Genomic DNA, 18,997 nt, shown 5'->3' on the forward strand with positions numbered 1-18,997 from the left:
ATTCACGACACCATTCACCTTATATATGGTAGCAAAACAAAAGACTTATTGTCTTTTGACAGCTGCTTTTTTTTTAATTGATTGAAACATTTGCATTTATGTGAAACTTTTTATTTTATTTCATTTTCATATATTTGTTTTTTTGTTTTGTTTTTTTTTTGTTTTTTTTTTTTTTTTTTGGTTTGTTTTATGTTTAAATACTTATTAAAATTGTTTTGTTGCGGTGTGTTAGCTTCTGCATTTTGTTCTTGTTCGTATGTGTGATGGTGTTTGTGTGTGTATGTGTGATTATTTTTTTTTATATTTTTTACTAAATGTAATTTTTGCAATTTTTTTGTGAATTTTCTTCGTGGATGCGACGGCAGCTAACTGTTACTATAATATGTAAGTATTTATAATATACTCGTAGATGTAAGTAGTTGTATCTATGTATGTATGAATGTGTGTTTGTCAGTGTGTGTGTGTGTGTGTATGCGTGTGAGAGTGTGTCAATGTTTGGGTGAGGAGTGTCTATGATGTTGTTGTTGGCCTTAGCTTAGCCTTCATTCTGAGCGTTTTATCATATCATTTTCATGTTTGCTTATCATTTCATCAAAATTGTAAGTTAGGAATGGAAAAAAATACAAATATAAGCAATAATCGAAAAGAACTTTACAAATTACATTTAAAAAGTACAAAGAGAGCAGCGTTCTATGTGTTGCCTTTATCGATAAGGAGTGAGTGAGTGAGTGAGGGGGATAGTGAGAGTGATAGTGATAGCAGTAGAAATAGATACTTAGTTAGACTGAGACAGAGGGGGATTTTAGGTAGGTGATAAAATGCACCCGCCCACTTATTTACAAAAGTATTTATCCTCATAGTGCTGGCAAAAGTCGCAGACCAGCTGACAGCAACGACCATTGTTGAATCGACAGCGACACTTCTCCACCTGCTTGAAGACGCGCGTGACATAGCCACGCCCACAGCACAAGTTCGCGCAGTTGTCGGGATGCAGACACTGGCGATCCTTGGTGACCGCGCAGAACGGTGGCGACGTCTCCAGATAATACAGAGTTGTGTATTTCGATTGCTGCTGCTGCTTAAAAATATAAAGTTAGAAGAAAGACTTTTTTGGAGCAGATCAAGAATATGATGGACTTACTTGCTTGCGTCGCTGCTTAGGCTTTTTCATGCGACTCGCTGGCGCTTGGCGCATGGTGCGCTGATTGGGGGCTTTTCGTATGGCTTGATTATATTTCTGGCGCAGCAGCGTGGCCGTAGCATTGAAGTCTGCCATTTTCTTCCAGCAGGTCTTCATCGAACAGGAGCCCGAGACGCCGTGACACTTGCACTTGTCCTTCATCAGCGTGGAGACGGCTTCGATGCCAACCTATACGCATTAATACACACATTAATTACAGCCAACTATTTGAAAATTCTTTTAATATTACTCACCTCAGAGTCATGTCGCAATATTTCGGTGACTTCGTCCCCATCGCCGCCGCGTAACTCGAGAAAACTGCGTGTCACCCGTTTGCCATGCTTCAGATTATCATTGCAGCCGCCCCACTGAAAGTCCTGATCGGCACGGTTCTGTTTGCGTGGCCCGCAGCTGCATTTGGTCATCCGTCCCTCGGCACAAGCACGGGCAATTGAATGTGTCATGGCTGCCGCTGTCAGAGCGTGCACGAATGCCGTCTCCTTGTAGAGCTTCTTGAATATGTTGCGTTTGCCACGCGTCTCGATGGAGCAGTTCCAACGATCGTAGCGAAACTGATCCTCACAGTGTTGGGTGGCCAATTTGCGTGCCTCGTTGAGAGTGCCGGGCAAACCTGTCTCCTTGCGACACTGATGATTCTGCCGTCGTGTGGCTGGCATATACCGACAAGGGCCACCCACCTGTCCTTGTGATGTGAATACAGCCATGACAGTGTGCTCCGAAATGTAGTGTTCACTGCAAGAAATAGGATTGAAATAAAACAATTAGTTCAATAATTCAAAAATGGATAAAGCATGAGGTTGTTGTCAACACTAAACGTAACTTCTCTGCAAACGACAATTGATTAGCGTATTCTGCGTGGTTTGTGACTTGGCTAAGCTAAGCGAGCCGCCACAAACCAGTATTGTGTCAACCAGTTTACGTCATAGCAGCGAGCTTTTTGTCGCACACTCCAAATAGTTTGAATTGAATTTGTGTACGTTTTATGCGAACTCGTTTAATATTAGAAATGCGTGTATTAAAAATAGTACCATCCATTTAAGGGCCTGCATTTTATTGTGTGGGAAACTGTGGTGACATTGCAACATCATTAATTGGAATTTGTACAGCTGATAAGTCATAGGCATGAAACTAGCTGTCGCGGTTGATGTCGCATAACTTGGCCAAGCCCAGGAAAGTTGCGCTTATCAGTTGGCCCGCTATGCAGTTTCTGGGAATTGCCCACAATTACCACAGAATTTTTCAGAATCTTTTAGTCAACTATTTATTTGGGTCTTTCATACACACATATGTATGTATGTATGAGGACGTAATATACTTAGATTTTATAATGACGCCGCTTTGCCGCGCTTCCTGTCCAGCTTTCGGGCACAACATGCAGACTCTATCTCTCGTTTCTGATGCGTAGGAAATCTTAAATTCTCATAAAATTTAAGTGCACCGTAAATTGGCGTATGAATAACGATCAGAGAGTATTTCTAGTCTATTTCCGTCTCCGTTCCCCCTGTTTCCTTTAGTGTTCCGCTCTTTGGGTCAACGTCATCGATTGCCTGAGGTTCTTCCCATTTCAATTATGCTAAATTCATTTGATTTCAACTTTTTTGCTTCGATTTCATAATTTTTGTTGTTTTTGCTGCGCGCGTTTCTAATGCGAAATTAATTTGCCAGATTTTCGCAATTAATGAATTAATCAAGTGGCTGCAACAAATGTTTACAACTCGTGTTCGAGTTCGCACCACACGAAATTTTGTTTGGATTTTGGCCCAAGACCAGACGAATTTTTATCTATTTATCTCCCGCTGCTTTATTTCGATATTTGACGTAGTTTTCGATTTGATTAAATTATCATTTCCATTGGCCAATTGAATTACCTATACCTGATCCACTTGCCAACATTCCGCTTGGCCACATTTAATTGGCCCCCGCTCAACTCAGCTGCTGGGTGGCCTCTTTATGTAAGCGGAAATTTTGCTCAGTCAGTCAGTCAGTCTATAAGAAGGCATGAAGAAGTGCGAAAAACATTTGACGGCTGTCAAAGTCGCAAAAGTGGCAGCCACACTCCACATAGGAAGTTGCTGGAAAACTTATTTATGTGCTAGCGAAATAAGAGTCTTTTAACCTAAAGATTGCAAACTATATACTAAAGAAGCTCATTTTGCAATCTGCATGAAATGAGCTTTTCGAACTAAAATTTATTCTTGAATATTATGCACAAGTGTGAGATTGTATATGAGAAATTGACTGAAATGATGGCCATAAAATGCGGAATATATAGTACCATGTGATCGGCAATTGGTTGCGGCATAAATTAAAAGTGCTGTAACAATTTGATGGGTATTTAAGTGAGTGCTAAAATTATGAAATATTCCGCATGTTAAAAAATAAACGAATGCTGCTTATATTGAATGTGTTTTGATGTTATGTTCAGTATTTATTATTTTATTAACTCGCTAAGCCTTTGATGATCTATTGCAACTTGTCTCCATCAATCAATATTTGTATATTTATCAATTCAAATTTGACGCTAGAGCTACAGCCAGAGCCAGAGCCAGAGCAACAGCAACAACAAATGGCAAGAACAACAATGGAACCGAGTCTTAAATTACGGCTTAAAGCTCATGTAAGTCGTTGTGTAAGCTTACCCATTGGTGTTATTGTTGCTATTGTTGCTGTTGCTGTTGCTGCAAGTGCAATGCAAAGCGCATTAGTCAAAACCCACACATAAGAAGCTGCCTCCCCATTCCCCCTTCCCCCTTAATGACTCCCCGCCCCGGCCACGCTCATGTTACCCACTTCAAGTTGGTTAATGTGTGTCGCCTTATGCCATGGAACATGTGGAATTACCAGCTCAGCTTCTGCTCCAAGAGTGCGGGGGCAGGGGTGTGTCACTTAATCCTTTTGACAAAACGTTTACATGCGAAATGAAATACAATTAGCCATGTAGGTGGGCGTGGCTGGGAGAAGGCGAGTGGAGAAGGACAAAAGACAGACTCTGTGTGGATTTGTGTGCACTTTAATTTCACAAATTTAGCTGCCAGCAATTTGTATCTTTGAGATACAAAGTAGTTGAAAGCTATTAAAACAGCCGCAGAGCAAAACAAACTGTAAAAACGTTGTTGTTGTTGTCGTGGTTGTTGTTGTTGTTGTTGTTGCTGTTGCTGAGGCAGGCCAAACAACAAATTGATAGGCAGACAGACAGACGGATGTGTGCCAGCAAACATGCGAGAGTCAGAGGAAAGGGCAACAAGAGAGAGGAGTGAGGGAGAGAGCGATGCGAGAGTGCCATAAAACAAAAGTGTTGATGGATATTTTCCTCGTGCGCTGACTGACTGACGACAACGGCATTGAAGTCGTACCTAGCTGCTCTTGTTGTGATACCCTGTAATCACAGCAACAATTAGTGGGGTGTATACACTGTGTTATATGCTGCTGTAGGGTATCTGCAAGTCAAGCACTGACAGACAAATTAATTGACTACTTTTAGTCATAGTTGCTGCTGCTTCTGTTTCTGTTGCTGCTGCTGTTTGAGTGCTTCGCATTTGTACAGATTCATCAAATTTTCAGAAACGTAAAATATTCAACACTCACACATAGACAGACGCACTCACACTGAGACACACACACTCACAGACACACATACATGGTGTATATGAAAAAAAATCCCTTTGTGCCGTGGCAAAAGCATTTTATGGACTTACAGTTTAAGTCGCCGCAGCAGCCAAAGAGCATAGCAAATGTGCAACAGCCACAGCAGCAACAGCAGCAGCAGCAACATCATCTACTGCAACTGCAACACAACTGCATCAACAGCAGCAGCATTAGAAAGCGATTTGAAAGCAGTTCGAAATTGAAATCGACACAGACCTATAAAATCTTTTTTAAGTAGCATAAGCATATGAACTGCATCTTTCTCTCTCTTTCTCCCTTTCACTCTCTCTCGCTAGCTATCTTTAATTCTTTTCTTCATTTTTTATGGACTTTTTACCATTTGCATTTTATTGCCAAAACATAAATGCAGCTGATAGCAGCAGCTTCTGAACTCCATGCGCATTGCACTTTATTTATAAAACGTTGCACGGGCTACCGATTTGTGGCTATGAGATGCGTTTATATGCCATGCTTATGGCCATGGCTATGACTATGGATATGGATGTGGATGTGAATGTAGATGTGGATATATAGTAGTGGAATATGTGCATCTGTTGGTTTTTGTTTGTTTGCTTTGGCCATTCCCTGTCACATAATTTAAAAGCAAAATTTCAATTAAAAAGCCGAGAGCAATCAATGCAACTCCAACTCCAACTCCAATCTTGCAACTGCAACTCTTGAGGCAGCCGAAGTTGCATATTGGAAAATTGAAACTTAATCGCATTGTTTTGCAATGGCAAATCGCAAAATGCCTCAAAGGCGCATGGGAAATTGGCAGACACAGTCCAAGAAGATATGCCACACAAATATATGCATAAAGTTGAATCGAGACAAGTCCAAACAACAAATCGAATCGTCTCGAAGAGTCGCCAAACTGAATTGACTGAGTTGCTTACGATATTCGTCGCTAGGTCTTCCGCTTAATTGATGCCAGCCTATGGGCGATGGCGCTGCAGAATCCATTAATTTCGAATGGAGGCTAATGAGGCGTCTGTCTGCTGCTGCTGCTGCTGCTTTCGTTGCTTGAGCAATTTCTGTCAATCGTTATATTATACATACGTTGCTTTATAGATATTAATGAGTCCGGGTTAGTTGTTCATTTTTTATAGCGTAATTATGCCACTAACGAATTGATTGTCGATTCAAATTAAGACTGCTTTTGTCCTTGAACAGCCAATTAATAAGTGATATTTGTAAGTGATCTAATTTTCATTTTCAACAAAAATAAAGTAAATAATGTCGCTACAAATTTTCAGCAATTTGTTGATGTACATCATCAAATGGTTTGCATACATTAAAATGAATAACAATTTTTTTTCTTTAGCCACTAAAAAGCTACATTTCAAAATAAAGATTGGTTAAAGTTGGAAACTACAAAATAATGCTGTTCGAATTTTCAAAAAAAAAGTTTGCTGTGCATTAAAAAGTTACCACTGAAAAGTTTAGTATCAAATTAAAGATTGGTTAAATGTGAATTAGTAGTACTTTAGTAAATAATCTTCATCAATTTTTTGTTTTCGTAAAACTCCTTTGTATAAATAAAAAAGTAACAGCAATAAAAACTAATTGAAAATTTAAATTTAGAAAGTTTTTTCCTAATTCACAAATAAGTAAAAAGATTGAATTTTAATTTACAAAATTGAGTATTTTACGATTTACAATTTAAATTTAGAAAGTTTTATTCATAACTCACAAGTTAAATTTGAAAATAAAAAGGCAGTTTTATTTGTAAAATAACAAAATGAAAAAGTAAAAAAATGCACTTTATAAATTCACAAAGTAAGAAAAGAATTGCCAGAGTGGGGAACAAAATACACGCAATCTTAAAAGCAATTCCTGCGACAGCTTGACAATGTCAAGGTGTAAGATATATATGTTATTTTAAAACTCGTCTGTCAGCTGCTCTTGTTGCTTGTTGCTGCCTTAAAAGCTTCTACCGAAGTGTGATTCAATAATATGTTTAATTTTAATCGCATTCAGTGCCCTCGTTTCGTGTTGCCAGTAATTGCCAGTGCAAAATGTCGTTGCTCATTGTGAAAGCATTTGGTGCATTCATCATTTGTTTGGCCATCTGTTTATGGGCAATCCCCAAGCCTCGAGCCACGAACCACGAACCTCGAGCAGCTTAAGAACAGCTTCCATTTAGAGCTCCCCAAGCTACCTTTGTTTTCGATGCTCCCCTTTGCTCTGTTTTCCAGTATATTTTATGAGCCAGCTACAGCAACACTTTGAAACGCGTTGTAAATATGCGCTTAAGCTGTTAAATTGCAAGCCGGCAACAGCAACAGCAGCCACAGCGCGGCAGTGGGAGCAACAGTCGCTGACAGGCCAAAAATTGCAAGCGCGAAACCGCAAGACAAACGTCCACCCCCCACACAGAGAGGGGGAGGGAGAAAGGGGGGAGCCAGAGCAACCCCACATTGCGTTTATGAGGGAGGTTGTTGTTGCTGCTAAATGCTGATGTATGAGCTGCTGCTGCTGCTGCTGCTATTATTATTGTTGTTGTCGCTGCCCGATTTCGACAGCGTTAAAACATAAAATATGCTGCCGCTCATAGTCGTTTCCGCCCTTGTTCCCGCCTCCGCCCCCGCTCTCGCTCCAAAGCAGCCCATGAATAATGTTGCAGCGGTCTGGGGGGCAGCAGCAGCAGTCGGTGGTTGTTTGGTTGCTGCTGCTGCTGCAGCGGCGCTTCATCATAAAAAGCGCATCCTTTGCCACCGGGTTTGGTCGAGTCCAGAGCGCAAAGTTGCGCTCAAGATTATGGTCATCAATTTTGGCATCAAGCAACGACGACAAACAGTTGTAACCGTAAACATTGTCAGCTGCTGCCCAACGCAACGCAACACAACGCAGCGCGACGCACTTTCCTTCCCTTTCCCGATGACAACACCAACAACAAATGTGCCCCTCGAGAGTTTGCCAAAAGCACAAAAAGCGGTACAGAATGAGAAGAGATTGGAGTGGGGCGGGACGGGGGCAGCTGTAAGCGGGGGAAGAGGAAAACGTTAAGGCATTTTTATGGGCTGGCTCATAAAATTTGTGCATGGGATTTGGTTGAACAGTAAGTAGACAATAAAATGACGTCGCCTTCGCTTTTTGGTTTTCCTTTTTGCCGAATTTTTAATAAAAGCTGTGGCAAATGATTAAAACCGGCAACAGCAACGGGAACAGCAACGGGAGCAACAGCAGCAACAGCGATGGCAACAATATCGACTGCGCAGTAGCAACAGTAGCAATCAATTTATGCCCACCCAAGCAGACAACTGCGCTGACAACAACGAGGGTCGCTTCAGCACTTGTGCACAGTTTTTCTAACGCTCAAAATTGCGGCTCGCGTTGTTGTTGTTGTTGTTGTTCATTGCCATGAATTTATTTTCGTTTTGAAGCATTTTTACAGCTTACTTAGGCATTGTTGTTATGGTATCGCTGCTGCTGCTGCTGCTGCGGTTGCAACCTCGTCGTTTATTTACTCAAAACGCTTCTTGCGGCAAAACAAATCCAAAATGCAAGCAACGTTAAAGTTTATCATTAAGCTGGCACATCCAAAAACGAAAAAAAAAAGTGCCATGTTGCTGCTTCCTCTGATGCGGATGCTGATGTGCTGCTGATGCGTTGCCGCTGATGTTGCTGATGTACTGCTGCGTGCGCGCCATAAAAATGCAATAAAAATCTTTACGACATTTTTCGCCCAGCAACCCCCTCATCACATCACATATCACACAAAACACAGCACAGCACAGCATTTGTACACTTCACACCTTGGCAAGAACGCATCATCTTTGGGCGCTTCCTTCCTGCCCTCAAGTTGCTGCTGCTCTGGCTGCTGCTGTGCTGCAATTGCTGCTAACAGCGCCGCATCTGGCGAGTGAATTTAATGCCGACCACTGCCCGTCCCCATTCCCAATTCTATTCCCATTTGCAGCCCCCCAAGTTCTGAGTCTACCTCTGTATTTAACGCCATTACCGTAGCTCATTTGCCACGCCCACACCGACTACCGTGTTGCAGCAGCAGCAGCAGCTGTTGCAGCAGCAGCAGCAGCTGTTGCAGCAGTTATTGCTGCTGATCTCCCGCTGCTTGTGTCATCAGCAAACGTTTTGTTTGTGCTGCATAAATTCGCTAGATTGTTATGCTTTTTATTCGATTTTCATGCATTTGACAGCTTCATTTTCATCCTCCATAAAAATTGAATTGCAATTGCCAACAGCAGCAGCAACATCTGCAGTTAATATGGCTAGCTTTGATAGCTTTGTTTAGCGTTGTATCAATTTTCATTACTAGCTTTCAATTAAATAAAATGCAATTGGTTGCTACTACAAAAGAGAATAAGAGATTGCTGTTCTTCTAAATATTTTTACTAAGAAACTCACTAACAACAATATGCGTTGTTTACTTGTGGAGTTCTTTTGGCCACACGCAGCCTTATCAACAAAATATATATATATATATATGTATATATACATATGTACATATATTAAGCTGCTTCTTTGCCTCTTTCTTTGCCAGTCGATGTCTCTAGCAACACTTCTTTTTTGAGACAGGTGTCTTACATTTAGCAGCAGCAGCAGCATTTAAGTTGCTTTCTTTCTTAGTGTTTTGCTTCTTTGAAAGTGCCAACAATTAGTTTCATTATATAATGCAGTCTCACTCTACACTTTTCAATGGGTTTGCCCTTTGGTTATTTCAACGCTTCCGCTTTGTTGCGACTGCTTTTGGTTGTTGGTGTTGCTATTGTTGCACAGCAGCAACATTCATTAGCCTTTATTGCCTGCTGCTGTTGCTGCGTTGCTGCTCTTGCATTTGGAATACATTGCCAAACTATTTTTCAGCTAATATTAGCCATTGTTGTTGGCTGCTCTTCGTGTTGCTGCTGTTGCTGCTGCTGCGCACTCGTATTTGTTTCTGCTTCAGCGGCATTCCGGCAATTTGTCTGCATTTCATTTTCCAGCAACCGCATTTCGTTTGCTCGTTTTTGCTGTTCGCTGCTGCGTTATATGCTTTCCTATAATTCTGTGGTTTGCCCTGTGTCTCTTCTTGTGGCTCGAAATATTTATCAGGTAATTTCTGAATGAGGAAGTTCTCGTCAGTATCTCTAATAAGCAGAGAGAATGCCTCTACTCCTGATTCTCCTCCTCCTTCTCCTTCTCCTCCTCCAACTGCTGCTGTTGCTGTTGTGATTTAATATTGTCAGTGAGCATTTCAGTTATTTATGAGACCTTCCACGGCCACTTGACATTTTCGTAGGGCTCTCTGCGCATTTTTCAAACGTATTTATAGAAATGTCATAACATTTTTAATGCTGCTGTTGCTGCTGCTGCTGCTTTTGTAGCTGTGGCTGCGCTTTTACAAGCATAAGCAATTAAATTAAACTGTTGGAATTTGGAATTCGCCCTCCCATAAATTTGTCTGCTTTTGCTGCCCCAAACTTGTGTCGAGAAGTAACTCATCAAAATTGACAACGCATACAATTTAAATTCATTTTCAGTGCGACTTTTCTTTTTATTAATGATTAATTTGGTTGCTCTCAACCAAGAACTTGGCCAAGACAAAGAGATTGAGAAAGAGAGAGAATAAATGATAAAGAGAATGAAACTGAGATAAGAAGAGCGTGAGTGAGAACAGCATTAAAATTAAACAACAGCATCAACATCAACATTAACATTAACGCAAAACGCAATCAACATTAAAAGTTTTTGCTGCTCTCGCTGGGTTTATGCGTGCTATATCCCCCCTCCCCCCTCCTTTTCTATACACGATAGGAGGCGGGGGTTGGTATGTAAGCATTTTAAGCGCACTTTTATTTGCCTTCATAAAAAGCCCGGCTACGTTGTATGGGCCAGCGATAAGAAGGCCAAAATGCGTTTCGCATAAAATGCGTTTTTATGACCATGACGAAAATGCGAAACGCACCCAAACCCAAATACGAGTATGTACGAAAGCGGATCCCGACGAAAAACCAAAAAGGCAGTTTCAGCTTTGGAGCTGAGATGAGTGTTAGATGTATGTATGTACATAGTAGGTGGTAGGTAAGCAAGTCATCACTCCATTGCCAATACTACACACATCATCAGACCGGGGTCGACGTCGGTTGATGATGTATTAATGGACGGTCACGTAGCGCACTTAAGCGAGGAAGATGTGTAAAAGCAACCCTCGCAAAAGCAAAAAAGCTGGCCATACACTCGTAAAGGCGGTCGCTGTGGCCTTGTCGATGCCATCATCCATCGAGTAGTAGTCAGAATGTGTGTGCTCAGTGCGAAAGCGTGTGGCAAGTATGAATATATATGAATTCAAGTACAAGTACTCGCTATACTCGCACTTGTGGCTGCTGTTGCTGCTGTTGCCGCTGTTGCAAGTTGAACGAGAGAGCCAACAGGCTCTTCAGCTCTTCAGCTGCTCATTGAGTGCTAATTAGGCAAATGCCCGCCTCACAAATTGGGGCCAAGTTGGCGCCACATGCACATTGAATACATTCATATGACTAGCTGCTACACCCACACATCAGCTGATCTCTCAGTGTGTGCGTGTGTGTAAGTGTGTGTGAGTTTGAGTGCTTTATTTTCTAAACAAATCAAATGCCTGGCAATGCGAACAGCATTCAATCAGCCAAGTTGATGCTACCGTGAGGTGATAAAACAAGTTCATGCTGCTCTTTCGATTGCTGCCACTTTAGCTGCTGTTCTTCCTCTTTCCCTTTCCCTTTCCTCTGCCTTTTTTTATAAACCAAATTATTGGCTAATTAGTTAAAGACTAAAACTCCAGCGTTTACATATTTCATATCATTAAATTTAAGAACTGCGCGAATGAATTTCAACTCCACCCGAAAAGAAAATAAACTAAATATGAATTTGTAAACATTTTCAACAACTTCATTGACTTTTTGTTTGGAATCTTCTCGCATTAATTGTATATTAATTATGAACTCAACAACTCTCAGATTTCTTTTGATCTTCTACGCTCTACTCTCTACTCTCTCGGATATTCCCTTCAAGTTTTTGTAAAGTGCTTGCGCAATATTATTACAGATCCATTGTCTGTTTGGATATGCATTCCATTCGCATCAATATTCAGTTTGTAATTGTTGAAACTCTGATTGAAAATAGAATAGAGATAGAATTTCTCTAAGCAATAAACTCTTCTATTGAATTGATGTTGAGAAAAGTACTTTAGTAGAGATATGTATAATGAGTAAGTTTATTATTATTGTTGGGCTAAATGAAAATATCTTAAACAGTTTATAAACTGATTACATAAATTGACAAAATAATGTATTGATTTGTATCACGAAAAATGTTGATGCATTATTTTATAATTCATTTTAAAATAAGGATTGCAAAGAATTATTTCTTCACTTCTAATGTAAAGCAATATTCATAGTGGTAAATTCTTAGGGAAAATTCTTAGGGGAAATTATTAAATCAAGATACCAAATATAGCCTTCGGTATATATATTAAGTATTTTTGCGAGCACAATATTCTGCAGCTTTCTTATTTGTTTGAATATTGAATTCTGCTCCAAAATGTAAAATATTGAAACGTTTTTTTCAAATAAATATTCTAAAATTTCAAGCTTTAAAGTGTATTCAATATTTTTGTAAATTTATTTTATAGATATTTATGAAAATAATTCAGAATCTCAATAAATTCTTTTCCTACACCTGTGCAGCAGAGTAAATATGATAAGTTAATAACTCATCATTGAGTGGATGCCACAGCTGTGTGGCAAAGTGAGAGAGAGGTAGAGAGATGGAGAGACTGCAATGTGTTGGCCTCCCCAATCCGTTAGCTACTTCCGTTTGTTGTACGCCGCATTTCGACACACGCAAACGATTTAAGCCAAACAAATGGCCAAACAACCGAAAAATGCAAAACAATTTGAATGTGGCACGCCGAGGGCTCTTTCGGTGAGCCACAGTGACTTGCAATAGCATGTTGCTAGAGCAACAACAACAGCAACAGCAATAACGAAGAGACCACAGTTGACTCTCTGCTAGGTTTGTATTTGTGCTTCGCCTGTCAACGCCAAGATGCGCTTAAGCATTATTAATTGTTTATGAAATGAACTGCGCCGGCCACTAAACAAATGATAATGAGCAGCGAAATATGCAAAACTTTTGCCTAAGCAAAGCTGCACAACATCGCAACGATCTGTGGCAGCCACAACGAGAGGAGAAAGAGGAGGAAGTGAGACTGACTGTTGCAAGCACATTCACATGCCTCGTCTGCGCATCGACTGTGGCAACCGAAAAGAGTCAGCAGGCAATTTTGCATAATTTCCGAAACACATGTTGCCTTCAATCATGCGCGAAGCTGCCACAGCAACAGCTACTGCCACAGGCTGTGGCAAGGGCAGCAAGAGCAGGTCTGTGGCAGGGGCAGAGAAGAGTCAGAGTCACACAGCCAGCAAATGGTTAGTGTGAGCCCTCGGGGCACATAGACAAATTGACTAACTGACTAAACTGACTGAGGCCCACAACTCGAACTGTTCTGCTGCTGCTGCTGTTGCTCATGTGGCATGCGGCATGTGGCATGTAGCATGGGGGCCTGCGACTGGGAGTGGGACTGAGTCTGGCACCGCCTCGGTCCGGTCGACTGGCAGCTGAAAATCAAGTGAAAATGTAGCGGAAAACATTTTAATACTAATTACAAAGAATTTGTGCCGCCGTCGTTTGGCACTTTTCCTTTTTATTTTCCTTGCTCTCTCTCTCTTTCTCAGTCTCTCACATGAGTTTACTCTGCCCCAGCGGCATAGTAACTGTTCCAGAGTACTTGCAACACTCGATTAAAAGATAATTGAACTCGGACACAAAGAGTGTTAAGTGAGCACAATTAATTCCAATGCTGATAAAAGTCTCGCAATTAAATTCGCAATCAGTTTGCATAGTGTATAGAAATTCGCCTTAGTGTATGCAAAAAAGTTGCAGCTTAATTTTGTGTGTGCTCTACTCTGGGTTCACTCTCACTTTCGGGACATGCAACGCTCCCCCTTTTTTTCGATTTCCGAAAATAAATACTTGCTACAGGACGACGTTGTTGTTGTCGATGTTGACTTTGACTGCATTTTAATTGGAAAAGAGCGCTCAGCCAGTCGCAGGCCCAGGCTGTGAACTAGAGTCAACTAGAGAGCTGAGGCAGTCAGTATCAGCTGCTCGCTGGCGGCGTTTTTGCTTTAATCAAATCGCTTTATGACAGCTCAAGAAATGCCGACAGCAAATGACACACAAGACACATAAACGTCATTAAGTAAACATACAACTAAAAGACGCGATGCGATCCCCAATGGCAGCAAATGGAATTGGAGTCGGGTGTCGAGAGTGGGAGGAGTTGGAGAAAGAAGTGGAAGGGAACTTAGTTGATGCCATGCGGGTGGCAGGTGAGTCGCTTTAGGATGACATTAAACGCGTGTTAATTTCAGTTAATTTGGGGCGTGATTCCTTCTTCTCTCATTTTGTTTTTTTTGAGTGTGGCAACTGAAACTACGTCCCATGGCTTTTGTGTCCATCCATCAACACGCGCTGCATGCTCCGACAGCAAAACGCTTCACTGCATTTGTCAATCAGCGCTTGCTGCAGACTGAGTGAAAGAGAGAGTGAGAGAGAAGGGGAGAGGGAGGTAATGGCATCGTTTGTGGCATTTTCATGCTTGTGCTGCAGCCTCAAGGTCCATTTCCATCACTTGTCTCGCGCTTTTAGACTGATCTGTTGCGGCGCCTTTTTGCTCTTGAATTTCGCCACAACCGACGGGGGAATAGATAGAGATAGGGAGAGAAAGAGGAAGAGAGCGCAATAGTTGGGGACAGAGACTGTGACTAGAGTGAAGTGCAGAGTCGTGTTGTTATGCTAGATGATCTAGAAAGTTGCACTCGTCTTCAAGTGGGTGTTGTCCCAGTTGCAACATGCGGCAGTCAATCGAAGCTGCATAGAGAGAAATCTGAGTAAAGACTGCGGAAAATCTGAGGGATGCATAAATATTTATCAATCTGCATTCGCTTTCGTTTTGCTAATTAACTTTTGCTTCATTTTATATCACAGAATCTCTTTCATTTTTTTGTTCATTCTCCACACTCATCATTTATCTTTTTTGATTCATTGTGTATCAGCATCCTTTTGATTTACATTCTGCACTCTCAGCAATTGTGTGTGTTGTTCGTGTTGTAACCAATTGCTGCAGTCATTTCATCTTTGGCCGACAACACATCGACGATGACAACAAATTGAATTAAAATACCGAAAATGTTTTTCTTACTTTTCGGCTTTTTGTGGCGGCATCTTCTCTCTTCTTCTTTCTTTTCTTCATTTCCATAATTGTTGTTTTCTTTTTTTTGTTCCTTTTATTTATTTGGTTTTGGTTGTCTGCTATTTGTGGCTTTGTGTTGCCGCCGTCTCTTGTTGTTGTTGTAGTTATTGCCAGCTGTGTTTTCAGGGTCAAATTGCCAATTTATATCGATCTGCAGACTCAGACAAGTCTCGGCCACGCCCCATGAGAGAAGAGAGAGAGAGCAATGCACATTAACACCTACGCAACTTCAGTTGACACAGCAAAGTGTGAAGTGTAAAGTGAGGGGAAAACAAAGTCAGTGTTGAAAAGGGGGAAAACAAAGTGACTAACGCTCAAAGCATCAATTAGACCTTAAAGATCTGTCGAATGCTTCAAAAGACGCGTCGCGTCGCGTCTCTTGACTCTTGTCGCTAATTTGCGCAAATTATGTGCGCGCCTCTTAAAGTACCGCAAGCCGAGAGTGTTGAGCCGTGACAACAACGTTCCACACACACATACACACAGAGGCAGACAGTGCAACAATGCCACAGTTCAACTTGGAAAAGAGTCAGCTCAAGCTGAAGCCCAAGACCGAGCCCAGCCGAAAGTCCAATTATGTCAACAGGCAACAGCAAGAGCAATAGCAACCGCAACAGGCGCAACATCAAAGCCTAGCCAGGTGCCACACAGCCTGCCCCAAGTGTCGTTGCCGACAAAGCAGCAGGCAGGCAGTAACAACAACAACAACGACAACAACAGCATTGACAGCAACAACAGCAACTGTTGCTTGAAGCAAAGCCAAGAACCTGGCCAAGAGTCTTGCGCTTTTTTTTGCTTGCTTGCTTGCCTGCTTTATTGTTTTGTAGGTTAAACCGTTTAACAGGATGTGACTGCAATTTAACTGTTAGCTGCGTGTGGCAAACGCTGCTGTTGCTATTGCTGTGGCTGCTGCTGCGGCTCACTAAACTCCAACTTCCCCCCTTTATCCCTTGCTCTGCTCACACATTTGCTGCACGCTCGCTTTGATCTCTTTGATATGTGTGCGTGTCTCCGCGTGCCGTGTGTGTGTCTGTGTGTGTGGAACCGCCTCAAGGTCCGCTAGAACTTCAAGGTCCCAATATTGTATGTGCCACATCTGTGCGTGAGCGTGTGCGAGGGGATATGTTTGTCTTTGATGCAACTTCCTCAATGCGCTGCCAAAACAGACGCAAACGCAACTTTGGACCACGGCAGCAGCAACATCAGCGAAGACATTGCATGAGATCAAAGGCAACACCAGCAGCAACAGCAGAAATGAAAGCAGCAACAGCAGCAGTCGAAGATGCAGCTAAAAGATACCAGAGCTAAAATCTAATTTACACTCAGAAAAATCATGGGAAATACAGTTTTGCCTTTTAAAAGAATCTTTCCTAAAGACAACTCTATCAAAAAATAGAAAATTAAATCAGTTACTGCCCATCAATCTTTACTTTTGCAAATCTGCAATTGATGTTCAGCAATCAACCATAAATTGCATCGAGTTGAGAGAGAAATTAATTTACTTCATGGCAACAGTTCAGAGTCTATTAAAGTGTGTCTTCGTTAGCTTTAAATCAGACATATTCAATCGCTTTTTAAAAGCAGATAATATTTAAATTCCAATATTCAGATTCTATTCAATTACAATAAATACAAATTTTGTATTTCTCTCAGTGCAATCGTTTCTTTGCAGCTGCCTTTTGGCTCATTGAAGTTTGTTTTACTTTTGACACCTTTAAAGATCTTTCAACATTGTTGTTTGATTTTCATTTTGGCCGAATGCAACGCTTGAATTGCTCTGACATCGCTTCAACTCCAACTCCGACTCCAGCTTCATTTCCATCTATCGAGCGGAGTTTTATGGTTTGATTTTTTTCTTCTTTTAGATTTGCTTAAGTCATTTTTGGGTTTTTACGCACTTTGCCACATTAATTACATGAAAATGCATTTTATGTCATGGGAACATTCAACAAATTTTCCCCGTTTTCATTGTGTGTGTGTTTAGGAATGCAACCCTCGGGCAACGTCAGTTGCTTGTCTTCAGCTTCAGCTTCAGCTTCAACTACAGCTTCAGTTTGAGTTTGAGTTTGAGTTTGAGTTTGTGTTTGAGTTGCGTTTTTATTAGATTCATCATAGCCAATTTATGATGCGATCTCTTTGGGCTTCCAGCTGCTTTTTCTATTCACTGTTCACTGTTTTTCTTGATTTTATTTTCTCTTTCGTTTTCGTATTTTTTTTTTTTTTTTGTTATTATTTTTATGGCACAGCTTTGGCCAGGGCACAACAAAGGACGCTGCATAAAAGAATCTAACCCAAACGGGGAAAAACTGAAAACCCCAGTTTATCATTAAGACAAAAAACCACGAGCAACGGAAACGTCTACAGGCAGCTGCTGAAGGCGAGAGAGACGAGAGGCGAGGAGCGGATGACGAGGGGAGTTGTGGGAGGGGCAGCTGTTAGAAATGAAGGCAACGGCATCATAAAACGCAGCCATCAAAACGACAAAATTAAAAAGTTCAAATGGCAAATGGCAGGCAAATTGTTAGCTCGAAAACGGCTAGAAAAGCAAATCATGTGAACACAAATCAACGACACCGAACAAACGAATGCTCTACTAATTGATAGCAGCGAATGAAATTTTGAGGAAAAGTCTGAGAAATTTATATAAAAAATATACTAAGAGCAGTATTAACATAGCACATATTAAATTGATAAACAAATGCAACAAATATATTTTATTCGATTATTTGCATTCTCAACCCTTTCAGAATCAAAGTGGATATATTTGATAAATTGTTGTTCCAATGGAAAAAAATAATCACTATTATTATTCAATATCTTTTGAATATTTATTTTTTTATAGTTTTGTCTTGTCCGCATTTTACATTTAATAAAGTATTGTATAGTATTAGTATTGTACTTAATTTCATATTATGTTTAATATGATATCATATGCAATTTGATGCGATTCTGAAAACATTAAATTACTGATGACATTTCGATAAATAAAAAAAATGTTAATCACTTTAAATGTTAAGAAACATTTACTATAAGATAGTTATCTATTCTAAATTCACTCGCTAGTTGTTCTCTAATTTTAGCACCTTTCTTTCAAGCGTGTCGAACCACTTGACCATATCGTCATGCTCGAAGCACTACCAAAAAAATGCGAATACGGAGTGTGGGAGAGCAAAAGGGAATCAAATTAAATAAAAGACCACAATAATACAGTAAAGGCAAAACTTTATGCCTGCAATTTCATTTTGCAAGCGCCACACAGAAGTCATACCAAGTCCAAGCAGAAGCTGATGCTAAAGCTAGTAAAGCTAAAGCTGAAACCGAATCTGAAGCTGAAGCTGTGGAGTTCCAGAGCTGTGCCTCCCTAGCGACGTCTTCATTGTCGTCGCTGAGACAAATAAATTTTTTCGGTGGTGCCACATGGCGATGACTGCAGCAGAAGATTTCCCGCATTTGGTTTTTTTGTGCTTCGTCGCAGGGATATTTTTAATTTTGTGGCAAAACGAAATAAAAGAAAAAATGAAAACAAAACCAAAAACTTTGCACATAATCGTTATCGTCAATTTGGGTTTGGCAGGAGGAGGGAGGGAATGGAAAATCTGACACAACCAAGACACACTCATAATTTGCGGCCTGTGTGTGTGCAACAAAAGCTTTTCTTTCTGTGTGGAAATTAACATTTTTATGTTTCCGCCAGGACGCCAGACACTATATAGTAGAGATACAGATACGCAGCATTTACAAGATACAAGAAGCAGCACTACAACTACAAGGAGATACAAAGCGAAGCGAGGAGAGATATACTCCCAAAAAGAAACTCGCATAGTTAACTTTAAGTTGTTCTTTTGTTCCAAGAGGCC

General features: G+C 40.8%; 1 protein-coding gene across 4 annotated transcripts in view; it reads right to left on the bottom strand.

The window, feature by feature from the left end:
* Window positions 1-156: 156 nt before the first annotated feature.
* The window catches only part of LOC117563498 (protein Wnt-4), a 34,501-nt gene continuing 15,660 nt past the window's right edge, over window positions 157-18,997 (bottom strand). For 2 of the 4 annotated variants that reach the window (XM_052003084.1, XM_052003083.1), the window contains exons 2-4: window positions 1,435-1,933; window positions 1,142-1,369; window positions 157-1,078 (exon numbers count right to left, since the gene is read on the bottom strand). In XM_052003084.1, the coding sequence (XP_051859044.1) occupies window positions 833-1,078; window positions 1,142-1,369; window positions 1,435-1,933 (973 nt within the window). In that variant the 3' untranslated portion in view covers window positions 157-832. Of the gene's footprint in view, window positions 1,079-1,141; window positions 1,370-1,434; window positions 1,934-2,516; window positions 2,591-18,997 lie in introns of those variants that run through there. The other 2 variants (XM_052003085.1, XM_034241866.2) reach the window with 2 other exon arrangements.

This window comes from Drosophila albomicans, chromosome 2L (genome assembly GCF_009650485.2).
Source record: "Drosophila albomicans strain 15112-1751.03 chromosome 2L, ASM965048v2, whole genome shotgun sequence".
Lineage (NCBI taxonomy): Eukaryota > Metazoa > Arthropoda > Insecta > Diptera > Drosophilidae > Drosophila > Drosophila albomicans.